The following is a 19,947-nucleotide window of genomic DNA, read 5'->3' as shown; positions in this document are numbered from 1 at the left end:
CTCTGCTGGGTCCCCAAGGCCTGACACACAGCAGGCAGGCACTCAAGAAGTAGTGGTCTCAAGAATGAATGAATGAGGACTCCCCTGGTTGTCCAGTGGCTAAGACTCCATGCTCCCAGTGCAAGGGGCCCAGGTTCTATTCCTTGTCAGGGAAGTAGATTCCATGGGCTGCAACTAAAGATCCTGTGTGCCACAACTAAGACCTCAAACAGGACTTCCCTGATGGTCCTGTGTTTAAGAATCTGCCTTGCAATGCAGGAGTTACAGGTTCGATCCCTGATCCAGGAAGATCCCACATGCCGTGAAGCAACTAAACCTGTGAGCCACAACTACTGAGCCCGAGTACCTAGATCCCGTGCTCCACAACAAGAGAAGCCACGGCAATGAGTAGCCTGCTCAAAGCAGCAAAGAGTAAGCCCTCACTGCAATGAAGAGTAGCCTCTGGTGCAACTAGAGAAAGCCTGGGCACAGCAATGAAGACTCAGTACAGCCAAAAATAAATAAATAAAAATTAAAAAAAAAAAACCCTCACATAGCCAAATAAATAAATAATAAAACATTTTAAAAAAATGAATGAATGAATGCCTGAAAGTAGGGAGCCTCACCCCCCACTCCCTGAAAAAGTCTCCTCCCTGGTGGCATTGGGAGGCCCTGGTTCAAACTTCCTGTCTTCACCCCTCCCCCTCCAGAGCTGGCAGCCCCCTGGACTAGGCAGCCCAGAGAATTAGGTGCTAATCAGTTGGCATTGCCCAAGAGGCCGATCAGAGTCCCCTGGTCCCCAGCCCCTGCCTGCCCCTGCCACACCCATGTCACAAGGGTTTTACTCACTGCCTGGCCTGGCTGTACCCCAAGGGAGGGTCCCAGCGAAGAAGGAGGAGAAAGAGGAAGGGGAGAGGCTGATGATCTTGGACCCCCTTACCTGTCCCCCCAAAACTGATCTAAAGGGAAGTGTAGAGAGGACTTTTTGGCAAACAGTCCAAGGAATGGGGAGGTGACATGGTGACAAGAAGCAAGTCCCCATATGCAGTGGGGGACCTGGGCGTTGTCTCAATGCCGGCTGACTCATGGAGTGGTCACAGTGAGTCATAACCCCTTATTAGCGCCTCTGTCCTGTGCAGAACGGGGACTGTCGTCACGACCAGACTTGTGAGGCCAAAGGGCTGAAGCAGTCGGAAAGTAACAGGCGGGTGTCTGCCTGAGGAGTGCCTCGGGACTGGAGCCTGGCATGTTTCTCACAGATGCATATAGTAGTAATAATAGCAACAACACTGAAAATGGGCAGAGTTGGAGATCTAACTGTGTGTGGGGGGTCTCTTCTGAGCACTCCATTTTTTTTTTTTTTTTTTAGGGTTTACCAGGTGGCTCAGCGGTAAAGAATCTGCCTGCCAATACAGGAGATGCAGGTTCAATTCCTGGGTCAGGAAGATCCCCTGAAGGAGGAAATGGCAACCCACTCCAGTATTCTTGCCTGGAGAATGTCACAGACAGAGGAGTCTGGTGGACTACACAGTCCGTGGGGTCACAGAGTCAGATACTATTGAGCACACAACACAAACCCATGTTGCTTTTTAAAAATCTTTATGTATTCTTTCATTCACTTATTTGGCTGTGCCAGGTCTTAGTTAGCACGCAAACTCTCAGCTGTGGCATGTGGGATCTAGTTCCCTGATCAGAGATCGAACTCTCACCCTCTGCGTTGGAAGGTGAAGTCTTAGCCACTGGACCAGCCAGGGAAGTCTCTCCATATGTTTTAATGGATGGAACACCCAAGAATCTGTGTTTTATACATTAAAAAAAGTTTCTATATCTGTGTTTTATACATTAAAAGAGTAAGATTTTTTTTTCACCCAGATAAACATATGGTACACAAGCGTATATATTGTATACTTGTGGATATACAATTTCATGGTGGAGCAGTTATGAAAATGTCTTCAAATGCTCCTTGTGAGGGGCCAGGATAAAAAAAAATATTGAGAAACACTGATTTCTCAAATATAAATAACCATATGTTTTCAATATTGTACCATACCAGCACATAAAGATAATCCTCATTCACTTTCACAGCTGTGTAATATTCCAGTTGTTAATGTATCAGACTTCACTAATCAATTACCTATGGGTGAATATTTTGGTTGTTTCTAATGTTTTACATATGTGTAAATTTATGTATAAGTGCATTATGTATCTGATTCTTCATTATACATTTAGTATGCTTTTTATTGAGGAAGACTTAATTTATAATAATGATGCATAGATCTTAGGTGTGTTCAATTTGATGAGTTCAGACAATTCTGGACAGTCAAGTAACCACAACTAAAAATAAGATATGGAATATCTGCTCCACCTTAGAAAGTTTCTTCATGCCTGTGTCCACTCAATTCCCCGTTCTACTCCAGGTAACCACTTTCTTCAAGCTGGCTTTAGAAAAGGAAAAGGAACCAGAGATCAAATTGCCAACATCTGCTGGATCATCGAAAAAGCAAGAGAGTCCCAGAAAAACATCTATTTCTGCTTTATTGACTATGCCAAAGCCTTTGACTGTTTGGATCAGAATAAACTGTGGAAAATTCTGAAAGAGATGGAATACCAGACCACCTGACCTGCCTCTTGAGAAACCAGTATGCAAGTCAGGAAGCAACAGTTAGAACTGGACATGGAACAACAGACTGGTTCCAAATAGGAAAAGGAGTACGTCAAGGCTGTATATTGTCACCTTGCTTATTTAGCTTATATGCAGAGTACATCATGAGAAATGCTGGGCTGGAAGAAGCACAAGCTGGAATCAAGATTGCCGGGAGAAATATCAATAACCTCAGATATGCAGATGACACCACCCTTATGGCAGAAAGTGAAGAAGAACTAAAAAGCCTCTTGATGAAAGTGAAAGAGGAGAGTGAAAAAGTTGGCTTAAAGCTCAACATTCAGAAAACTAAGATCATGGCATCCGGTCCCATCACTTCATGGGAAATAGATGGGGAAACAGTGGAAACAGTGGCGGACTTTATTTTGGGGGGCTCCAAAATCACTGCAGATGGTGATTGCAGCCATGAAGTTAAAAGACACTTACTCCTTGGAAGGAAGGTTATGACCAACCTGGACAACATATTAAAAAGCAGAGACATTACTTTGTCAACAAAGATCCGCCTAGTCAAGACTATGATTTTTCCAGTTAGTCATGTATGGATGTGAGAGTTGGACTATAAAGAAAGCTGAGCGCCGAAGAATTGTTGCTTTTGAACTGTGGTGTTGGAGAAGACTCTTGAGAGTCCCTTGGACTGCCAGGAGATCCAACCAGTCCATCCTAAAGGAAATCAGTCCTGGGTGTTCATTGGAAGGACTGATGTTGAAGTTGAAACTCCAATACTTTGGCTACCTGATGCGAAGAACTGACTCATTTGAAAAGACCTTGATGCTGGGAAAGAATGAGGGCAGGAGGAGAAGGGGACAACAGAGGATGAGATGGCTGGATGGCATCACTGACTCAATGGATATGAGTCTGGGTAAACTCTGGGAGTGGGTGATGGACAGGGAGGCCTGGTGTGCTGCAGTTCATGGAGTTGCAGAGAGTCAGACATGACTGAGCAACTGAACTGAACTGAACTGAACCACTTTCTATCACCAAGAATTACTGTTGTTGTTTTTTTTTTGTCAAGTCACAAGTCATGTGGGATCTTAGTTCCTTGACCAGGGATTGAACATGTGCCCCCTGCATTGGTAATGCAGCATCCAACTGCTGGACTACCAGGGAATTCCCACCAAGAATTGCTTTTGCCTCTTCTCTGGGTTTCATTTAAGTGGAATCTTACAGTATATATGCTTTTGCATCTGGCTTCTTTTATCATTATGCATTTGAAATTCATATGTGTTGTTGAATGTATAATTAATAGTAATTTATTCCTTTTAATGACGAGTAGCATTGTGTTGTATGGATATACCAGTTTGTTTATCTACTCCCCTATTATTGGATATTTGAGTTGTTTACTGTTCAGGACAATTATGAATAAGATTGCTATGAACATTCATGTACAAGTCTTTCTGTGAACATATATTTACATTTCTCTTAGGTAGATACCCAGGAATACAATTGCTAAGTCATATGGTAAATGCATTTTTAACTGTAAGAGATTGCCCAGATTTCCAAAGTTTCCCCAAGAGGTTGGACCATTTTGATTCCCACCAACAGGTGAGAATTCTGGTTGCTCCATATTTTCCACCAACATCTGATGTTGTCTTTTTTTATTGTAGTCAGGCTAGTCTAGTGAAGTTGCTCAGTCGTGTCCAACTCATTGCAACCCCATGGACTGTAGCTTACCATCCTCATCCGTCCATGGGATTTTCCAGGCAAGAGTACTGGAGTGGATTGCCATTTCCTTCTCCAGGGGATCTTCCCAACCCAGGGATCAAACCTGAGTCTCCCGCATTGTGGGCAGACACTTTACCGTCGAACCACCAGGGAAGCCCCTAGTCAGGCTGCTGCTGCTGCTGCTAAGTCACTTCAGTCACGTCCAACTCTGTGCAACCCCATAGACGGCAGCCCACGAGGCTCCCCCGTCCCTGGGATTCTCCAGGCAAGAACACTGGAGTGGGTTGCCATTTCCTTCTCCAATGCATGAAAGTGAAAAGTGAAAGTGAAGTCGCTCAGTGGTGTCCGACTCTTCGCGACTCCATGGACTGCAGCCCACCAGGCTCCTCCATCCATGGGATTTTCCAGGCAAGAGTACTGGAGTGGGGTGCCATTGCCTTCTCTGAGTCAGGCTAGTGGTTATCTTTAAATGTTTTCGGGTGTTAGAAACGGTTCCGTATGAATGAAGTAACAATTGGAAGCAAAGCTCACACCTAACAATGTTTGAGAAATGCCACAAATTCATACCTTCTGAGAGTGTTACAGAGTATTGTAAAGGCTCTGACAAGTTCCATAAAGCTGTTTATTAACACAGTGTCCCTCAGTCTTGTTTGGCCACAGCATCCTCTTGTGTCTTGTGTTGTATTTTATACTTAAACTCATTGGTGGAATCTATCGTGGGAATTTTACTTTAGATTCCAACTTAGCATTGCTCTGAAGCATGTGTTTGTGTCTGGTAAATTAGATCATGATGTCAAGGGCATCAGAAAGTCCTCTTGTCCCTCAAGTGCTTACCCTCATCTTATCCTTTCAGGTATCTCTTCATTGTGCTCAGTCCTGTCCGAATCTCCGCGGTCCCAGGGACTCTAACCCTTCAGGTTTCTCTGTCCATGGAACTTTCCAGGCAAGAATACAGGAGCGCGCTGCCATTTCCTATTCCAGGGAATCTTCTGGACCTGGGGATCGAACGCATGTCTCTTGCACGTCCTGCATTGCAGGCGGATTCTTTATCAGTGTGCCACCTGGAAGCCCCATCTTTTCACTAGGGCATATGAAAGCCTTCTAAAGCCCATGACTATAAAATTATAAAAGGGGACATCCCTGGTGGTCTGGTGGTTAAAAAGACTCTGTGCTTCCAATGCAAGGGGCGTGAGTTCAATCCCTGGTTGAGGAACTAAGATCTCACATGCCATGTAGCATGGCCAAGAAAATATAAATGAATGAATGAATGAGTTAAAATAAATTACAAAAAAGTAACAAATATCCTGCAGAGAAGACTATGGGGTCTAAACACCCATGTAGGTATTAAGTGAGTAATGCCAGATCATTTATTCAGGCAGATTTGGATAAGATGGGGACAAGTTCTATGTCAAGGGTACCGGGGCTCCTGAGAGTCATAAATGGGAGTGAGGGGGAGGCAGAGACAAGTCCAGAAGTCAACCTTCACCTATTTTCTACACCTGCCAAGACAGCCCTGGAAAGGTGCCTCCACAAGCCAAGGCTGAATAAATATTACGACTGAGAACACTAAGCCAAACCAAACCAAACAAACCCCTTAAAAATCCAACCCAGAGTAGTGAAAAAGGAAATGAAAGATGCAGAGGCCAAGAGTGAGCTAATGTTACCAGTATCCGGTGTGTGTGTGTGGCGGGGGGGGCAGTTACGGTAATGCAAGGGTCCTCCTGCCTGGCACTGCCCACATCAAGGTCAGGCATTCCCTGTGAGGGGCTGTCCTGGGCACTGTGAGGTATGGAGCAGTATCCCTAGCCCCCACTCACTCCAGGAACACCCCAGTTGTGACAACCACAGGTGTTATTGTGAGATAAGAGCAACACTCTGGCACAGCTCATAGTAGGTCTTAAATTTTTGTTGCCTGAATAAATAATGGCTGGCCCATGGAGAAACATACACCAAGATGTGTATTTCTTGAGAGCAAGCAGAGTGTTTGAGTTACCGTGTAAACCTAGCACCTAGCATCTTGGCCAGCATACAGAAGGCTTGTCATCCATTCACTAAGCTCCCAAGAGCTTCCACTGTATTTAGTATAAACCAGTGGGTTTCCCTGGTGGCTCAGATGGTAAAGAGTCTGCCTGCAATGTGGGAGACTCAAGTTCAATCCCTGGGTTGGGAAGATCCCCTGGAGAAGGGAATGGCAACCCACTCCAGTATTCTTGCCTGGGAAATCCCATGGATAGAGAAGCCTGGTGGGCTAAAGTCCACAGGATCTCAAAAAGATGCGACTAACTTAAACTCCTTGCCACAGCCCACAAGACTCTGCATGACCTGCCCTGTTCCCTCTGTGTCCTCCTTTCCTTCTTCTCGCCCTTCACTCACTGTTCTCCAGACACACGGGCCTCCTTGCTGTTCCTCCCACACACCAGCTAGAGTCCTGCCCCAGGGCCTTTGCATGAGCTGTTCCTTGACCTGAAACAGCCTTTCACCAGGTATTCCAGTGGCTGGGCTCTTGCTCATCATTTAGGAACATACTTAAATGTCACCTTCCGAAAGAATCCTGGAACTTTCCTGGTGGTCCAGTGGTTAAGATTCCTTCTTCCAATGCAGGGGATGCAGGTTTGATCCTGGGTCAGGGAACTAAGATCCCACATGAAATGCGGCCCAAAAAAAGAAAAAAAAAAATTCATGGCATGCAGTTCAAAGAAAGCACACTATTTTTTTTTAAAGCATTAAAAAAAATAAAAATAAAGTCTTTGCCCGTCCTGTGTTGCTCTGTACATGATTACATTCAGCTTCTTGGTAGCATTCACCCATTTGTCAGCTATTGGTGTGTTTATGCTTTTATGATCTAGCTTGTCCACTGCCCTAGGAGTTGCCAGATGAGTAAGAGTTGATGGAGTGCCTCCTGTGTGTGGGCATCTTTAAGACACTGGGGACCCTGCTGAGAGCAAAAGAGCCTCTATTGTCCCCCTGAAGGTGCTCACATGAAAGGGCAGAGGAGCAATGAGAGAAGAATATAGGTAAGTAAACAAGAAAATTTCCAGTAGTGAGGTCCATGAAAACAGTGAGTGATCAAGCGGTAAGGGGTGGGGGGCCCTCCCTGGTTGTGTGTGTTGGGGGTGGATGGAATCCCAGAGGGGCTTCTCAGTTGTCTGTGCTGGGTTCCACAAATAGCAAACATTCAGGAATGTGTGAGCACAGTGAGAGAGTTGGGTTGAGCAGATATGCCTTCCAGGCAGAGGGAACAGCCAGTGCAAAGGCCCTGAGGCAGGAATCAGTTTGGCTTGCAATAAATATCTGTTGAGAATAAGTGAACGCTAGAAGATTCTAGAAGGGATTGATTGCTCTGGTTTGGCCGGAGAGACCTTGCCTGGGGGAAGGGGGCTTTGAGGGCTGCCAGCTGTGATGAAGGAAGGGAACTCCTGGCTGAAGGAAGGGTGCCCCCAAAAGTCTGGGCTATTCTTTTGGGTTCTGTTTTGTTCTGGGAGTGGACGGGACCCGGCCAAGGGCCCTGGGCTCTCTTGGAGCTGACATCCGGGGACTATGGAAGACACAGTCCCCGAAAGTAGGGGAAAGGTCATGGAGCCGCGGAACCCCAGACTTTGGCCTTTGCCCACTGCGACTGGAAAAGCACAAAACATGCGAGATAACGGTCTTCCCGCCCCTCCCCCTAGTCTGCCCCGCTGTCATTGGCCCTTAACTCTGTCCGTCCTGCCTGTTGCCCAATCAGCACCTTGGGGTGGGCTGGGAGAGCCCCGGGACTATTTCAGCATCTTTTGGGGAGTGGTGACAACCACAGAGAAGACGCAGCTGAGCCCGGGAGACTTGATGGCAGACTGAGCCTTCAGCTCGAGGCAGACGCAGGAGGTCTGGAGAAGGAGCTAGAGGGACTCATGGATGGGGACTTAGCTATTGGAAAGGTGAGACCTGCACGGGTCCCCAGGGGAGGGACGATTTATGCCAGGAACTCTCCCCAAGCTCCCAGAATTGGCAGGCACCTCACACCCCCTTGTACAGATGGGAAGACTGAGACCCGGAGGGAGAATACAATGACTAAGATTGTGTCTCTATTCCGGGCCGCTGCTGGACTTTATTCTGGGCTTCCCTGCCTTCCAGAAAAGGGTGTGTGTGTGTGGGGGGGGGATTCTTACAGGATGGGAATGCAAGAGGGGGCTAGCTTCATCTGCTGTCCATCCCCACGGGGCAGCTGTCTAGTGCTTTTTAAAGAAATTGGCTCCTAGGCCCAGGAGCCTCTGGGTTGGCCCCATAACAGAGATTTGGAGATTGAGGCTCCGCAGGCAGGAGGGGCAGGCCGACCTGGGGGCTACAGCTGGGACTGAAGCAGAGGGGAAGGTACCTCAGGTGGTGGCAGATGGGCAGTGGGCAGGAGAGGGGCTGCATGACCCTCACAGGTGTCCCCTCCTCGCCCCAGATGGCTTCCTCCACCAGTCCCATGGGCCCTATCGACAGCCTGGAACTCCTGGATCTACTGTTTGACCGGCAGGACGGCGTCCTGAGACACGTAGAGCTGGGAGAGGACTGGGGCCATGGGGAGGACCAGGTGATAACCCAATGCGTCGTCCCCACCCCCAGGTCAGAGCCGGGACTCCGCTCAGCTTTGTGCCTTTACCACACACACATGTGATTTTAGCAAAGCACGTTGTATAAACCCTTTCAGCGACCCTAAGGGCCAGATGACATCGCCTTCTTCTTAAAGGGGTGGAAAGCAAGGCCCAGACAGGAGTGGTAACTTGTCCTGGGTCACACAGTAGTTTGAAGTTGGCTCCAGACTTAAACTTGGGGCTTGTTCCTCGCTCGACAAGGTTTGATGTTGTTCCCGAGCTACACGATTGGGTTCAGGCTCCAGCCATGCCAATGGGCAACAAACATTAGCTCTTTCCATATTACAGAAAGGACACGTGAGGCCCAAAGAGGGTCAGCAGCTTGCCCAGAGACACAGCATTGCAAAGCATAGACCTCCTAATTCCCACCGGTGCCCTCTGTCCCAACAGGTCCTGCCAGGTGCGGACTCTGATGACTTCCTCAATTCCATCCTGGGTTCTGGAGATTCAGATTCCCCAACCTGGTCCCCCGCGGCCAGTGACAGTGGCATCTCAGAAGATCTGCCCTCTGACACCCAGGACACGCCTCCACACGGTGGGGTGCCTGCCACCCCTGCCGGCTGCCATAGTGTGGAGTCTGGCAAGGGGCCCTGCCCCTCCTACCATCCTGGCCCCACCTGCCCTGCCAGGCACCTCGGGCCAGTGGCCCCAAGGCTTGAGACTTCTGTTGCCATAGACCTGGGTGAGTCCTGTGTCAGCTGACTATCCTTGCCTTGTCTCAGGCACTGAACGCACAAATCCACCCTTTGAGATGGGCACTGGTGTGCTGTCATGGACCCATTTTCCGGATGGTTAAGAGATGAGTCAGAGCCGCAGAGCTGGGATGCAGTCTGCCTCAAGCATTGTGCTGGCAACCTCATTTTTTATACCTTCCATGCCTGGTTCATAGGAGACTCAGTGAAAGTTCGTGAGATTGTGGGATCCCAGGCCTTGGGGTGCTCCTACAGACCTGGGGAAAGGCCTGATGCAGAAGACTCCACCAAGAGGGCATCCTTTGTCTTTTGAGCCCCTCAATGGCGTGGGAGTACTTATTAGTCCCATTGGAGACTTGACAAAACTGAGGCTCAGAGAGGTTTACTCCCTTACCCAAGGTCACACAACTCCACCCAGTTGGGATTAGAAGCAAGGGCCCTCTGACTCGGAAGACTGTGCTCTCCAGAGCAGCTCACCTATGGGGTGCCAGGTAGCTGGTGGGAGGGAACTGCGGGTGAATCAGAACTGGTCCCTGCCCCCAGGAGGAGATAAGGCCAGGCCAGCTGCAGATCCAGCCCCTAATCCTGAGTGATAACAGCCACTCCCTCTTGGGCTGGCCGTGGGTTCCTAACAACGTCCTGATGAACTGGGGTCCCCGTCTTATGGCAGAGGGGAGACTGAGGCACCTGGTCTTGGAGTCCCAAGCCAGGCAACAAATGCCTAGCACATTAGGGTCGATGCTGTAGCTTTGCTGGAGGAGGCAGGTAGGACCTGGGAGCTCGAGGCCCCTTGCCTGACCCCCACCCCTGTCTCCATCCTCATGTGCCCTGTTAGAAATGTGGAGCCCAGGCGTCTATGCTGAGGAGCAGACCGACCTGGCTGACTCGCCCTCACGCTACAACCTCACAGTCAAGGACCTCCTCCTCTCCAGCAGCAGCGGGGACCTGGTGAGCAGCCCCCACCTGCCCCCTGGAGCATCAGAGCTGGGAGGGGCACTGGGCTCATGGGGCCCCAATACACCCATTTTGAAGACTGGAAGACAGTCACAGACAGGAATTGGTATTGGTCCCAGGTCTTTTAATTCAAAGCAACCGTGAAAATTGAGGCTATTATCTTAATTTCACATATGATTAAATGGGCACAGAGAGGTTTAGTAATTTGCCTTAAATCACACAGCTGCTGCAGGCCCACTTCCTGAGCTGACCTATTGGGTCTGTTGTGCCCTTTGTATGCTTACCTTGGGCTATCTTATCTTGCCCTGAGCTTCCGCTATGGGCAAACCAGGCCTGAGAACCCAGTTAGTACCCTGCTCCCTTTCACAGATGAGAAAACCAGTCCCCAGAGAGGTTAAGCCACAGACACAAAGTCACACAGCAAGCATGTGGCCAAGTCAGGATTTGATCTCCTGATGCCTAAAGTTGTCCTGACAACCTCTAAAAAAGACCAGAACATCCCTCTTGACTTGAGAGACCTGCAGTGAGCATCAGCTGTGTGCTCAGTCTATGGGGACCTCATGGTCAAGAGGGGACAATGACTGCTTAGGGAGAGAGGCTAGAGGGGCATTGCAGGTCCAGGAAAGCTTCCTGGAGGAGATAGAACTTCAGCAGGTCTTGAAGGATAGGAAAGACAAATGACTACTTTGGAAATGCTAACTGGATTTTGTAAAAATATCAAGTTTAATATCATTGTTTTGTGGAAGTGGGAGGCAATAGGGGAAGAAGGCCTCCCACTTCCACAAAACAATGATATTAATCTTCCCATATTGCAGATGAACACACTGAGGCTTGAGCCCTGAAGAGAAAATGGTTGGACTGATCAATGGCCTGGAATTCCAGGAACTGGAATTTTATTCGATAGATAGCAGGCTGCCCCAATCTCTACCTTTATTCCTGAGTCATGGTGTGACATTCCTAGAACTTGGCTGTCTGATGACACGCTTCTTTCATTTTCAGTGTTTCTATTTCGTGATTTAAATTTAGTTTGAAAATTTTTTGAATAGTCAAATGCATGCACACAGTCCAAGTTCCACAGGTACAAACAGGTACATGGGGAGAACCACCTCTCACTCTCTTTTCCCAGAGGCTCACTTATCCTATACACCCTGTTTGTTGGATTTTCCTTTTCCTGTTGCAGACAAGAGCTGCAAGGAATGCTCAGAGCGCGGAGCAGTGCGTAGCCTGTAGTAGATGCTAAACACATAACTGTCAAATGACTATTTGTGAAACAAACAAAAAACCACACTTGTATCTGTAAGATGAATTCCTGGAAACGGAATGGCTGGGTCAGAGGGCTGTGGGCTGGTTGTTTGGTGCCCTAGTGCCAGTGTGGACCCTACAGCGACTGGATCAATTGTTTCTCCATGCCTTTTATTTCTCAGAGGTAGTCACTGTCTCTGCCCCCAAAACAGTTCTCCTGGTTTCCCCACAGCAGCAACATCACCTGGCAGCCCCCCACCTGTTGCGACCTGGGACTGGGCACTGCCAGGAGCTGGTGCTGACGGAGGATGAGAAGAAGCTACTAGCCAAAGAAGGCATCACTCTGCCCACTCAGCTGCCCCTTACCAAGGTGAGTCCATGGGACCCCTGGCTCGGCCTCACCCCACTTCCTGCAGCAACATGCCCACGAGTCTCACCTTTGTGTGCATGTGTGTGTGTGTGTGTGTGTGCACACTCAGTCATGTCCAACTCTTTGCGACCCTATGGATGGTAGCTCACCAGTTTCCTTTGTCCATGGCGTTCTTCAGGCAAGAATATTGGAGTGGGTTGCCACTGCATACTCCAGGGGATCTTCCCGACCCAGGGGTCGAACTCATGTCTCTTGCATTTCCTGCATTGGCAGGTGGATTCTTTACTTCTGTACCACCTGGGAAGCCTGAATCTCACCTTTATGTCTCCCTAACTGGTGGCTCAGATGGTAAAGAATCCGCCTGCAATGCTGGAGACCTAGGTTCGATCCCTGTGTTGGGAAGATCCCCTGAAGGAAGGCATGGCCATCCACTCCAGTATTCTTGCCTGGAGAATTCCCATGGACAGAGGAATCTGGTGGGCTACAGTTGGTGGGGTCACAAAGAGTCGGACACGACTAGTGACTAAGCACAGCACACGTAATTAGAGTGTTAGGATGTGTCTGTCACCAGAACCAGAAAATTCATCGTCAGAGCCAACACAGTGGGGGCTTTCTAGCTGGCCGGGGCCTCCACTCAGCCTGTTCACTCAGTATCAATACCTGAGTTTGCCTTTTCCAGTTGAAAGACTTCTCTTAGTGATAACTGGCCTGGGAAAAGGCGCCAATCCTACACATGGCCAGATGGTGGCGCGACTGCACCAGTGCACAAAATCTAGTTGTTAATCATGGAACTGGGACTGGGAGCAGAAAGACCGTCAGGAAACCAGGACCATTCCCATCCCCCCGCCCCTCCCCACCCCCACAACCACTAGAGACTCTGAGGGAATTTGAGGACAGAAAATCTGGCCTTCAAGCCATGAAGGGTCTGCCCTCAAGTCCCTGAGTCTGGCTCCCTTGGGAGGATACTGGGGGTGAAACTGTGGGCTCTGGACAAGAGAGTAAACCCTTCAGACTAACTCAGTCTCCTCCCCATGTCACTCTGCAGTATGAGGAGCGAATGCTGAAAAAGATCCGCCGGAAAATCCGAAACAAACAGTCAGCTCAAGAAAGCCGGAAAAAGAAGAAGGAATACATTGATGGCCTGGAGACTCGGTAAGGCTGGGGACCCAGGACCCCACACTCGAGGTGAAGGGGGTGGGGACTGAGGCCTGAGAGAGGCATGCAGTGGAGCAAAGGTCACAATCTGTGCACGCGCGCGCGCGCGCGCGCGCGCGCACGTGTGTGTGTGTGTGTGTGTGTGTGTGTGTGTGTGTGTGTGTGTTCAGTTGCTCAGTGATGTTCGACTACATGGACTGCAACCTGCCAAGCTCCTCTGTCCATGGGATTCTCCAGGCAAGAATACTGGACTGGGTAGCCATTTCCTTCTCCAAGGGATTTTCCCAACCCAGGGATCAAGCCCACGTCTTCTGAGTCTCCTGCGTTGGCAAGTGGATTCTTTACCACTGTGCCACATGGGAGCGACTGTTTTGTCTGTGAATTACAAGGATGGAAAAATGCCTAGAGGTGGCACAGGGCTCAATTTTGAGGCCCCTAATCCCCTAGAATAGGGGTCCCCAATTCCTGGGCCATGGACTGGTATCAATCCATGGCCTGTCAGGAACCAGGCCGCACAGCAGGAGGTGAGCAGCAGGCAAGGGAGCAACGGTGTTTACAGCCGCTCCCCCCAACTCATATTACCGCCTTAGCCCCACCTCCTGTGAGATCAGCAGCAGCACTAGATTCTCCTGGAAGCACAGACCCTAACCCTAATTTCCAGAAAATAGAAATAAAGTGAAAATTAAGTGTAATGTGCTTGAATCATCCTAAGACTATCCCCTCCACACCCCGGATTCATGGAAGAACTGTCTTCCTTGAAACCAGTCCCAGGTGCCAAAAAGGTTGGGGACCACTGCCCTAGATGATGCTATGTCAAGAAGGGAGGTTATGTCCTGGCTCTTTGCCTGTAGGTGGGACATTTACTTCCCTTGTCTGAGCCTCTCTGGTCCTCAGAGCTGTCATGGCTTCCTTCCAGGGAGTAGAAGGAAGGAGGAACTTCCTCAACTTAAGAACTGTGCACTCTCAGTTCAGTTCAGTCGCTCAGTCGTGTCCGATTCTTTGTGACCCCACGGACTGCAGCACACCAGGCTTTCCTGTCCGTCACCAACTCCTGGAGCTTGCTCAAACTCATGTCCATTGAGTCGGTGATGCCATCCAACCATCTCATCCGTCATCCCCTTCTCCTCCTCCCGTCAATCTTTCCCAGCATCAGGGTCTTTTCCAATGAATCAGTTCTTCACCTCAGGTGGCCAAAGTATTAGAATTTCAGCTTCAGGATCATTTTTCCAATGAATCTTCAGGACTGATTTCCTTTAGGATTGACTGGTTTGATCTCCTTGCAGTCCAGGGGATTCTCAAGAGTCTTCTCCAACACCACAGTTCAAAAGCATCGGTTCTTTGGCACTCAGCTTTCTTTATAGTCCAACTCTCACATCCATACATGACTACTGGAAAAACCATAGCTTTGACTAGATGGAGCCTTTGTTGGCAAAGTAATGTCTCTGATTTTTAATATGCTGTCTAGTTTGGTCATAGCTTTTCTTACAAGAAGCAAGCTTCTTTTAATTTCATGGCTGCAGTCACCATCTGTAGTGATTTTGGAGCCCCAGAAAATAAAGTCTGTCACTGTCTCCATTTTTTCTAATCCCTGTGCACTCTAAGCCCATCCAATCACCTCTCTAAAGTCATACAGGATACTGAGAGGCAGGGTCCTCATTGTTCTTTAATGTGGTGGTGTTGTTCAGTCGCTCAGTCATGTCTGACTCTTTGTGACCCCATGGTCTGTAGCACGCCAGGTTTCCCTGCCCTTCGCCTTCTCCTGGAGCTTGCTCAAACTCATGTCCATTTAGTCAGTGATGCCATCCAACCATCTCATCCCCCGTCATCCGCTTCTCCTCCCGCCCTCAATCTTTCCCAGCATCAGGGTAGGAAACATAAAAACTTAGTTCACTCACTTTTTAAACCAAAAGTGATTTTAGTAAATGTTACAGGTCTATCTGCGTTTTCTATTTCTTCCCTAGTCAGTTTTGGGATGTGTTATTCTAAGACTCTGATGCTGGGAGGGATTGGGGGCAGGAGGAGAAGGGGATGACAGAGGATGAGATGGCTGGATGGCATCACTGACTCGATGGACGTGAGTCTGAGTGAACTCCGGGAGTTGGTGATGGACAGGGAGGCCTGGTGTGCTTCGATTCATGGGGTCGCAAAGAGTTGGACACGACTGAGTGACTGAACTGAACTGATTCTTCTGGAAAGTTGTCCATTTCAAATTTATCGACATAAGATAGTTCATAGTTCTCTCCCATTATTTTTTTAAGCTTTGAATCATCTGTAGCTGGGACCTTAGTAATAACTCATGTTGTGTATTTGCACCTTCGCTTGTTTTTTATCTTGAGCAATCTTGCCAGAACTTTGTTTTACTTATTGTTTTCGAAGAATGAATTTCTGACTTTTCCTCCCACTCAATTGTGTTTTTGTGTACTAGTTCCTTTATTTCTACTCTTAGCTTTATTGTGTCTTTCATTTTTTTTTTAAGTGAGTTTATTCTGTTGTTCTTTTGCTGATTTTTAAATGTGTATGTTCAGCTGCAGGCTTCCCCGGTGGCTCAGACTGTAAAGAATCTGTCTGCAATGCAGGAGACCTGGGTTTGATCCCTGGGTGGGGAAGATCTCCTGGAGGAGGGCACGGCAACCCACTCCAGTATTCTTGCCTGGAGCACCCCCATGGACAGAGAAGCCTGGCGGGCTACAGTCCATGGGGTCACAAAGAGTTGGACACGATTGAGCGACTAGGCACTGCACATGTTCAGCTGCTTAAACTGTAATAAGGTTATGCGTTTTCTCCTCAGCACTTCTTTAGCTGCATCTCATACATCTTGATTTGGATGTTGTCATTACTTGGTTCCTAGGTCTTCCCTACTTTTCACTGTGGATTCTTCTTTATCCCATGAGTTATTTAGGAGGGCCTTTTAGTGGGGGAATTTATCCTCTTCCCTGGATACTAACATACCCTCATGCCATGATTTGAATGTTTTATTTTTTTATGTCAGCTGTGCGAGTCTTCATTGCTGTGCGTGGTCTTTCTCTAGTTGCAGGAAGCGGGGGCTACTCTCTGGTTGTGATGTGCAGGCTTCTCATTGCGATGGCTTCTCTTTCTTCTTTTTTTAAAATGTTTATTTAGCTGTGTGAGTTTCTAGTTGTAGCCTGTGGGATCCAGTTCCTCGACCAGGGATCAAACTTGGGCCCCTTGCATTGGGAGCGTGTGAAGTCCTAGCCACTGGACCACCAGGGAACTCCTGAGGTGGCTTCTCTTGTGGCAGAGCTTGGGCTCTAGGTTCTTAGGTTTCATCAGTTGCAGCTCACGGATCTGCAGGGGTGACAGGCATATTCTGAATGTCACTGTGATGTTGCATTTGCAGGATGTCAGCTTGTACCGCCCAGAATCAGGAACTTCAGAGGAAGGTCTTGCATCTCGAAAAGCAGAACCTGTGAGTCTTGGTGTGACTGGGACTGAGGACAGGGGGAAGCTGACCCTGGAGTCTCTTGCAGGAGAGTTGGACAAGGGGGGACAGGCTGTGTGATAGCAGGGCAGAGCAGAAGGTGAGGATTCCACCCAGAGAGGGGGCAGGCTGCATAGAAGAGGGGATTTAGACTTGGGCCCTTGAAGGATGTATAAGAGTTCCATAGAGGGAAGGAAGGAAATGGTATATGAATGGCCAAAGGCTAGGAGTATGGTGTGTTGGAGAACTGCAGGTGATTCCATCTATGGGGTACATGTACTAATTCAGTTTTTATTAGCATCTACTCAGTGCCAGGCATAGTTCTGGGTACTGATACCTCAGTAGTGAGCAAAACAGATACAGTCCCTCCACTTAAAAGACTCATACTCTAGTGAGAAACATACTCAAGACAAACAAAACTGTGTAAAAGATCATTCAAACAGTGATAGCCACTTGGAAGAAAAATAAACTAGGGGGAAGGGGCTGGGGGGGGGGCGCTATTTTAGGCAGGGAAGTCAGATAAGCTGCCATTTGAGATGAGATCCAACAGATAAGAAAGAAGATAAGAAAGATAAGAAAGAAGCAGCTACAAAAAGACCTGTGGTGGGGGGGGGGACAGTGTCCTTGGTACAGAGGGCACAGCCAGTGCAAAGGTCCTAGGGCAGGAATACTTGTATGTAGGAGAAACAATAAGGGGACTGTGTGGCTGGAGCAGTGTGAGTGAGGGGCAGAGTCAGGGGAGAGGAGAGAGGGAGGCAGGTCATGCAGGGCCTTGTGGGCAACAATGAAGACTCAGGCTTTTACCCCAAGGGAGGTGGGAACCTGGAGGGCTGGGGGTTGAATCACATTTGAAAAGTATGGAGCGTGAACCCTAGAGGGGGCACGAGAGGCTTGAGGGGACCAGAGGTGGGGGCTGGTGTCCAGGTGAGTGATGATGGCAACCTGGATGGAGGAGGCTGGGTGTCAGAAAAGCGGGTGAGATGTTCAGTGGAGATTTATTGAGGGAGCTTCTGGGACTTTTAATTAGCAGTAGGGCCTTGAGGGGTGGATAGGATTCAGACCTCAGCCAGGCTGGGAGAGAACAGAAATGGACAAGGAGCCAGGTGAAGGCCATACAGGGCTCAGCCAAGGCTTCCCATTTCCACTAAGGTCTCTCTTGGAACAGCTGAAGAAACTCCAGGCCATTGTGGTCCAGTCTACCAGCAAATCGGCACAGACGGGCACTTGCATAGCAGTGAGTCCTGACCCCCAGCTCTGAGTGGGAGGGTGTCCTCAACCTTGGCAGAGGGGCCTGTGGGGGAGGAGAGCATGAGTAGGAGCAGAGCCCTGAGTGCCGGGTCAGCACGATCTAGTCTTCTGGGCCTCTGTTTTCCTGCTTAAGCATGCTCAGGGGTTGTGGAGGGATGGGGTGACCCCGCCCACATCTCCACCAGGTCCTGCTCTTCTCCTTCGCCCTCATCGTCCTCCCCTCCATCAGCCCTTTCGCCTCCAACAGAGCCGAGAGCCCCGGAGACTTCGCACCTGTGCGAGGTAGGTGGACTCGGATTTGCTCTTCCTTCAAAACCCCTCTGGGGCACATTCTGCTTGGCTCCCCAGTCCCCACTGGGGGAGGGGAAGGTGCCCCTTTGCAAGTGCTCCCTGGGGCTGGGGGCTAAGGAAAGAAGGGAACCGGCCCTCAGGCCATCCCTTATGACCCTCCCCCACCCCTTGCTCAGTTTTCTCCAGAACTCTACACAACGACGCGGCATCCCGGGTGGCTCCCGACACTGCACCAGGCTCCGAGGCCCCCGGACCCGGGCCCAACACTGGTGCACTTCAGGAAAGGTCTCCAGGCAGCCCTCCGGGGGAATGGGAATCCCAGGACACACGTGCTCTGGACAACTCGACAGAGGATCTGGACAACTCAACTCTGGTCCAGGGCAACTCTGTGAAGGAACTGGACCAGGCCACCCTACTGGACTGTGCCCCACCTGAGCCAGCAGTCAGCCCGGGCCACGTGGGGCTGGAGGCAGCAGGGGGGGAGCTGTGAACACCATGGGTCCCTGCCCCCTTCTCCACCCTGGCCCCTCTGCTCAGGGGTGCTTCAATAGGTGCTGTAGTGGACAGGGACAGGCATGGGGATCCAAGGTGAGAGAGAGAACCTGGAGAAGGTATTAGGATGGAGATGCACAGATACACAGCTACAGACCCAGGGATCCAGGTACACACTGAAACTGATTCTCAGACACAGACCATAAGGCCACAAAGTCTGAGAAATCTACATGCAGACCCAGGTGCGGAAGGAAACAGGGACACACGCACAGACTGATCCCTGACCTGGACAGATCGATACACACCAGGCCTCAAAAACTACCCCCACCCCCCGACCCTGGGGACTCCTCCCTGCCCCCTCGCACACACGGAGGAGAAAGCAGCCAAGTCTGCAGGGACCCCGGCCCCAGAGCACGGGGTGAGCCCTAAACTTCGGCGCTGCCATGACCCACAAACTTTTCCTTTTTTTAAACTGCCATGATCCTTAATAAAGTATCTTGGCAGAACACGGCTGGCGTGGAGGTGGAGTATGGTGGGGGCTAATTAGTCTGGGGCTCCCCAACCCACAGAAGGAAGGACTGGGCCAGCCGAAGATAGAGGAGTGACGTGGGGGAGTCCCTGGACCCCGAGGCTGGAGCGGGGACGAGAGGCGCCAGGGTTGTCTTCAGGACCTTGGAGAGCGGCGGCTGATGAAGGGCAGGGTGCGCCAGGAGCGCGAGGTTCTGACGGCTCTGGCCCCGCCCCGGCCCAGACCCTTCAAGGGAGTCTGCGGAAGGCCTGGGGCAGCTGCTTTCCTGGGGGACTAGGCTGCCCACCCGGCTTGTCTTATGGATGAGGAGACTGAACCGTCGGGAATGAAGGGACTAGCCCAAGGTCACAGCTGGGGAGCATGGACCCCAGCTGCACCCACGCTCTTCCTTTAAAGAGTCACACCCGGATCCCTGCCGGCTTTGTGCAGGTGTGGGGATGTGGGGTCGGGTGGGGGAATTTGCAATCGCGATTAGAAGATGTGGCCTCTCTCCTGGAGAGGCTCAAAGCCTAGTAGCATAGGGCACGGATTAAAGAATCACAGAAATAATATTTACAAATGGAGGACTCAAGGAATGTCAACAGCTGGTAAGGCCTTCCTTTACCGCCAGAGCTGG

At 49.8% G+C, this 19,947-nt stretch overlaps 1 protein-coding gene across 3 annotated transcripts; it reads left to right on the top strand.

The window, feature by feature from the left end:
- Nucleotides 1-8,076: 8,076 nt before the first annotated feature.
- CREB3L3 (cAMP responsive element binding protein 3 like 3) lies at nucleotides 8,077-19,310 on the top strand. 3 transcript variants are annotated; one of them, XM_019964450.2, is made up of 10 exons: nucleotides 8,077-8,217; nucleotides 8,730-8,858; nucleotides 9,310-9,601; nucleotides 10,447-10,559; nucleotides 12,043-12,177; nucleotides 13,223-13,329; nucleotides 16,691-16,759; nucleotides 17,921-18,005; nucleotides 18,205-18,301; nucleotides 18,487-19,310. In XM_019964450.2, the coding sequence occupies exons 1-10, from the start codon at nucleotides 8,191-8,193 to the stop codon at nucleotides 18,798-18,800; spliced, it is 1,368 nt and encodes a 455-aa protein (XP_019820009.2). In that variant the 5' UTR covers nucleotides 8,077-8,190; the 3' UTR covers nucleotides 18,801-19,310. The 3 variants fall into 3 exon arrangements, with proteins under 3 accessions (XP_019820009.2, XP_019820008.2, XP_019820010.2); XM_019964449.2 differs by having other exon boundaries at nucleotides 12,040-12,177; XM_019964451.2 differs by lacking the exon at nucleotides 8,730-8,858 and having other exon boundaries at nucleotides 8,079-8,217; nucleotides 12,040-12,177.
- The last annotated feature ends 637 nt before the right edge of the window (nucleotides 19,311-19,947 follow it).

This window comes from Bos indicus, chromosome 7 (genome assembly GCF_029378745.1).
Source record: "Bos indicus isolate NIAB-ARS_2022 breed Sahiwal x Tharparkar chromosome 7, NIAB-ARS_B.indTharparkar_mat_pri_1.0, whole genome shotgun sequence".
NCBI lineage: Eukaryota > Metazoa > Chordata > Mammalia > Artiodactyla > Bovidae > Bos > Bos indicus.
The sequence above is the reverse complement of the archived record's forward strand: the minus strand, read 5'-3'. Positions and strand labels throughout refer to the sequence as shown.

Bases quoted from the DNA above. Each gene is read 5' to 3' on its own strand.
- CREB3L3 (XM_019964449.2), top strand. From the start codon at position 8,191: ATGGATGGGGACTTAGCTATTGGAAAG. The intron at 8,859-9,309 runs GTGATAACCCAA...CTGTCCCAACAG, and splicing joins GGGGCCATGGGGAGGACCAG to GTCCTGCCAGGTGCGGACTC. The intron at 10,560-12,039 runs GTGAGCAGCCCC...GTTTCCCCACAG, and splicing joins CCAGCAGCAGCGGGGACCTG to CAGCAACATCACCTGGCAGC.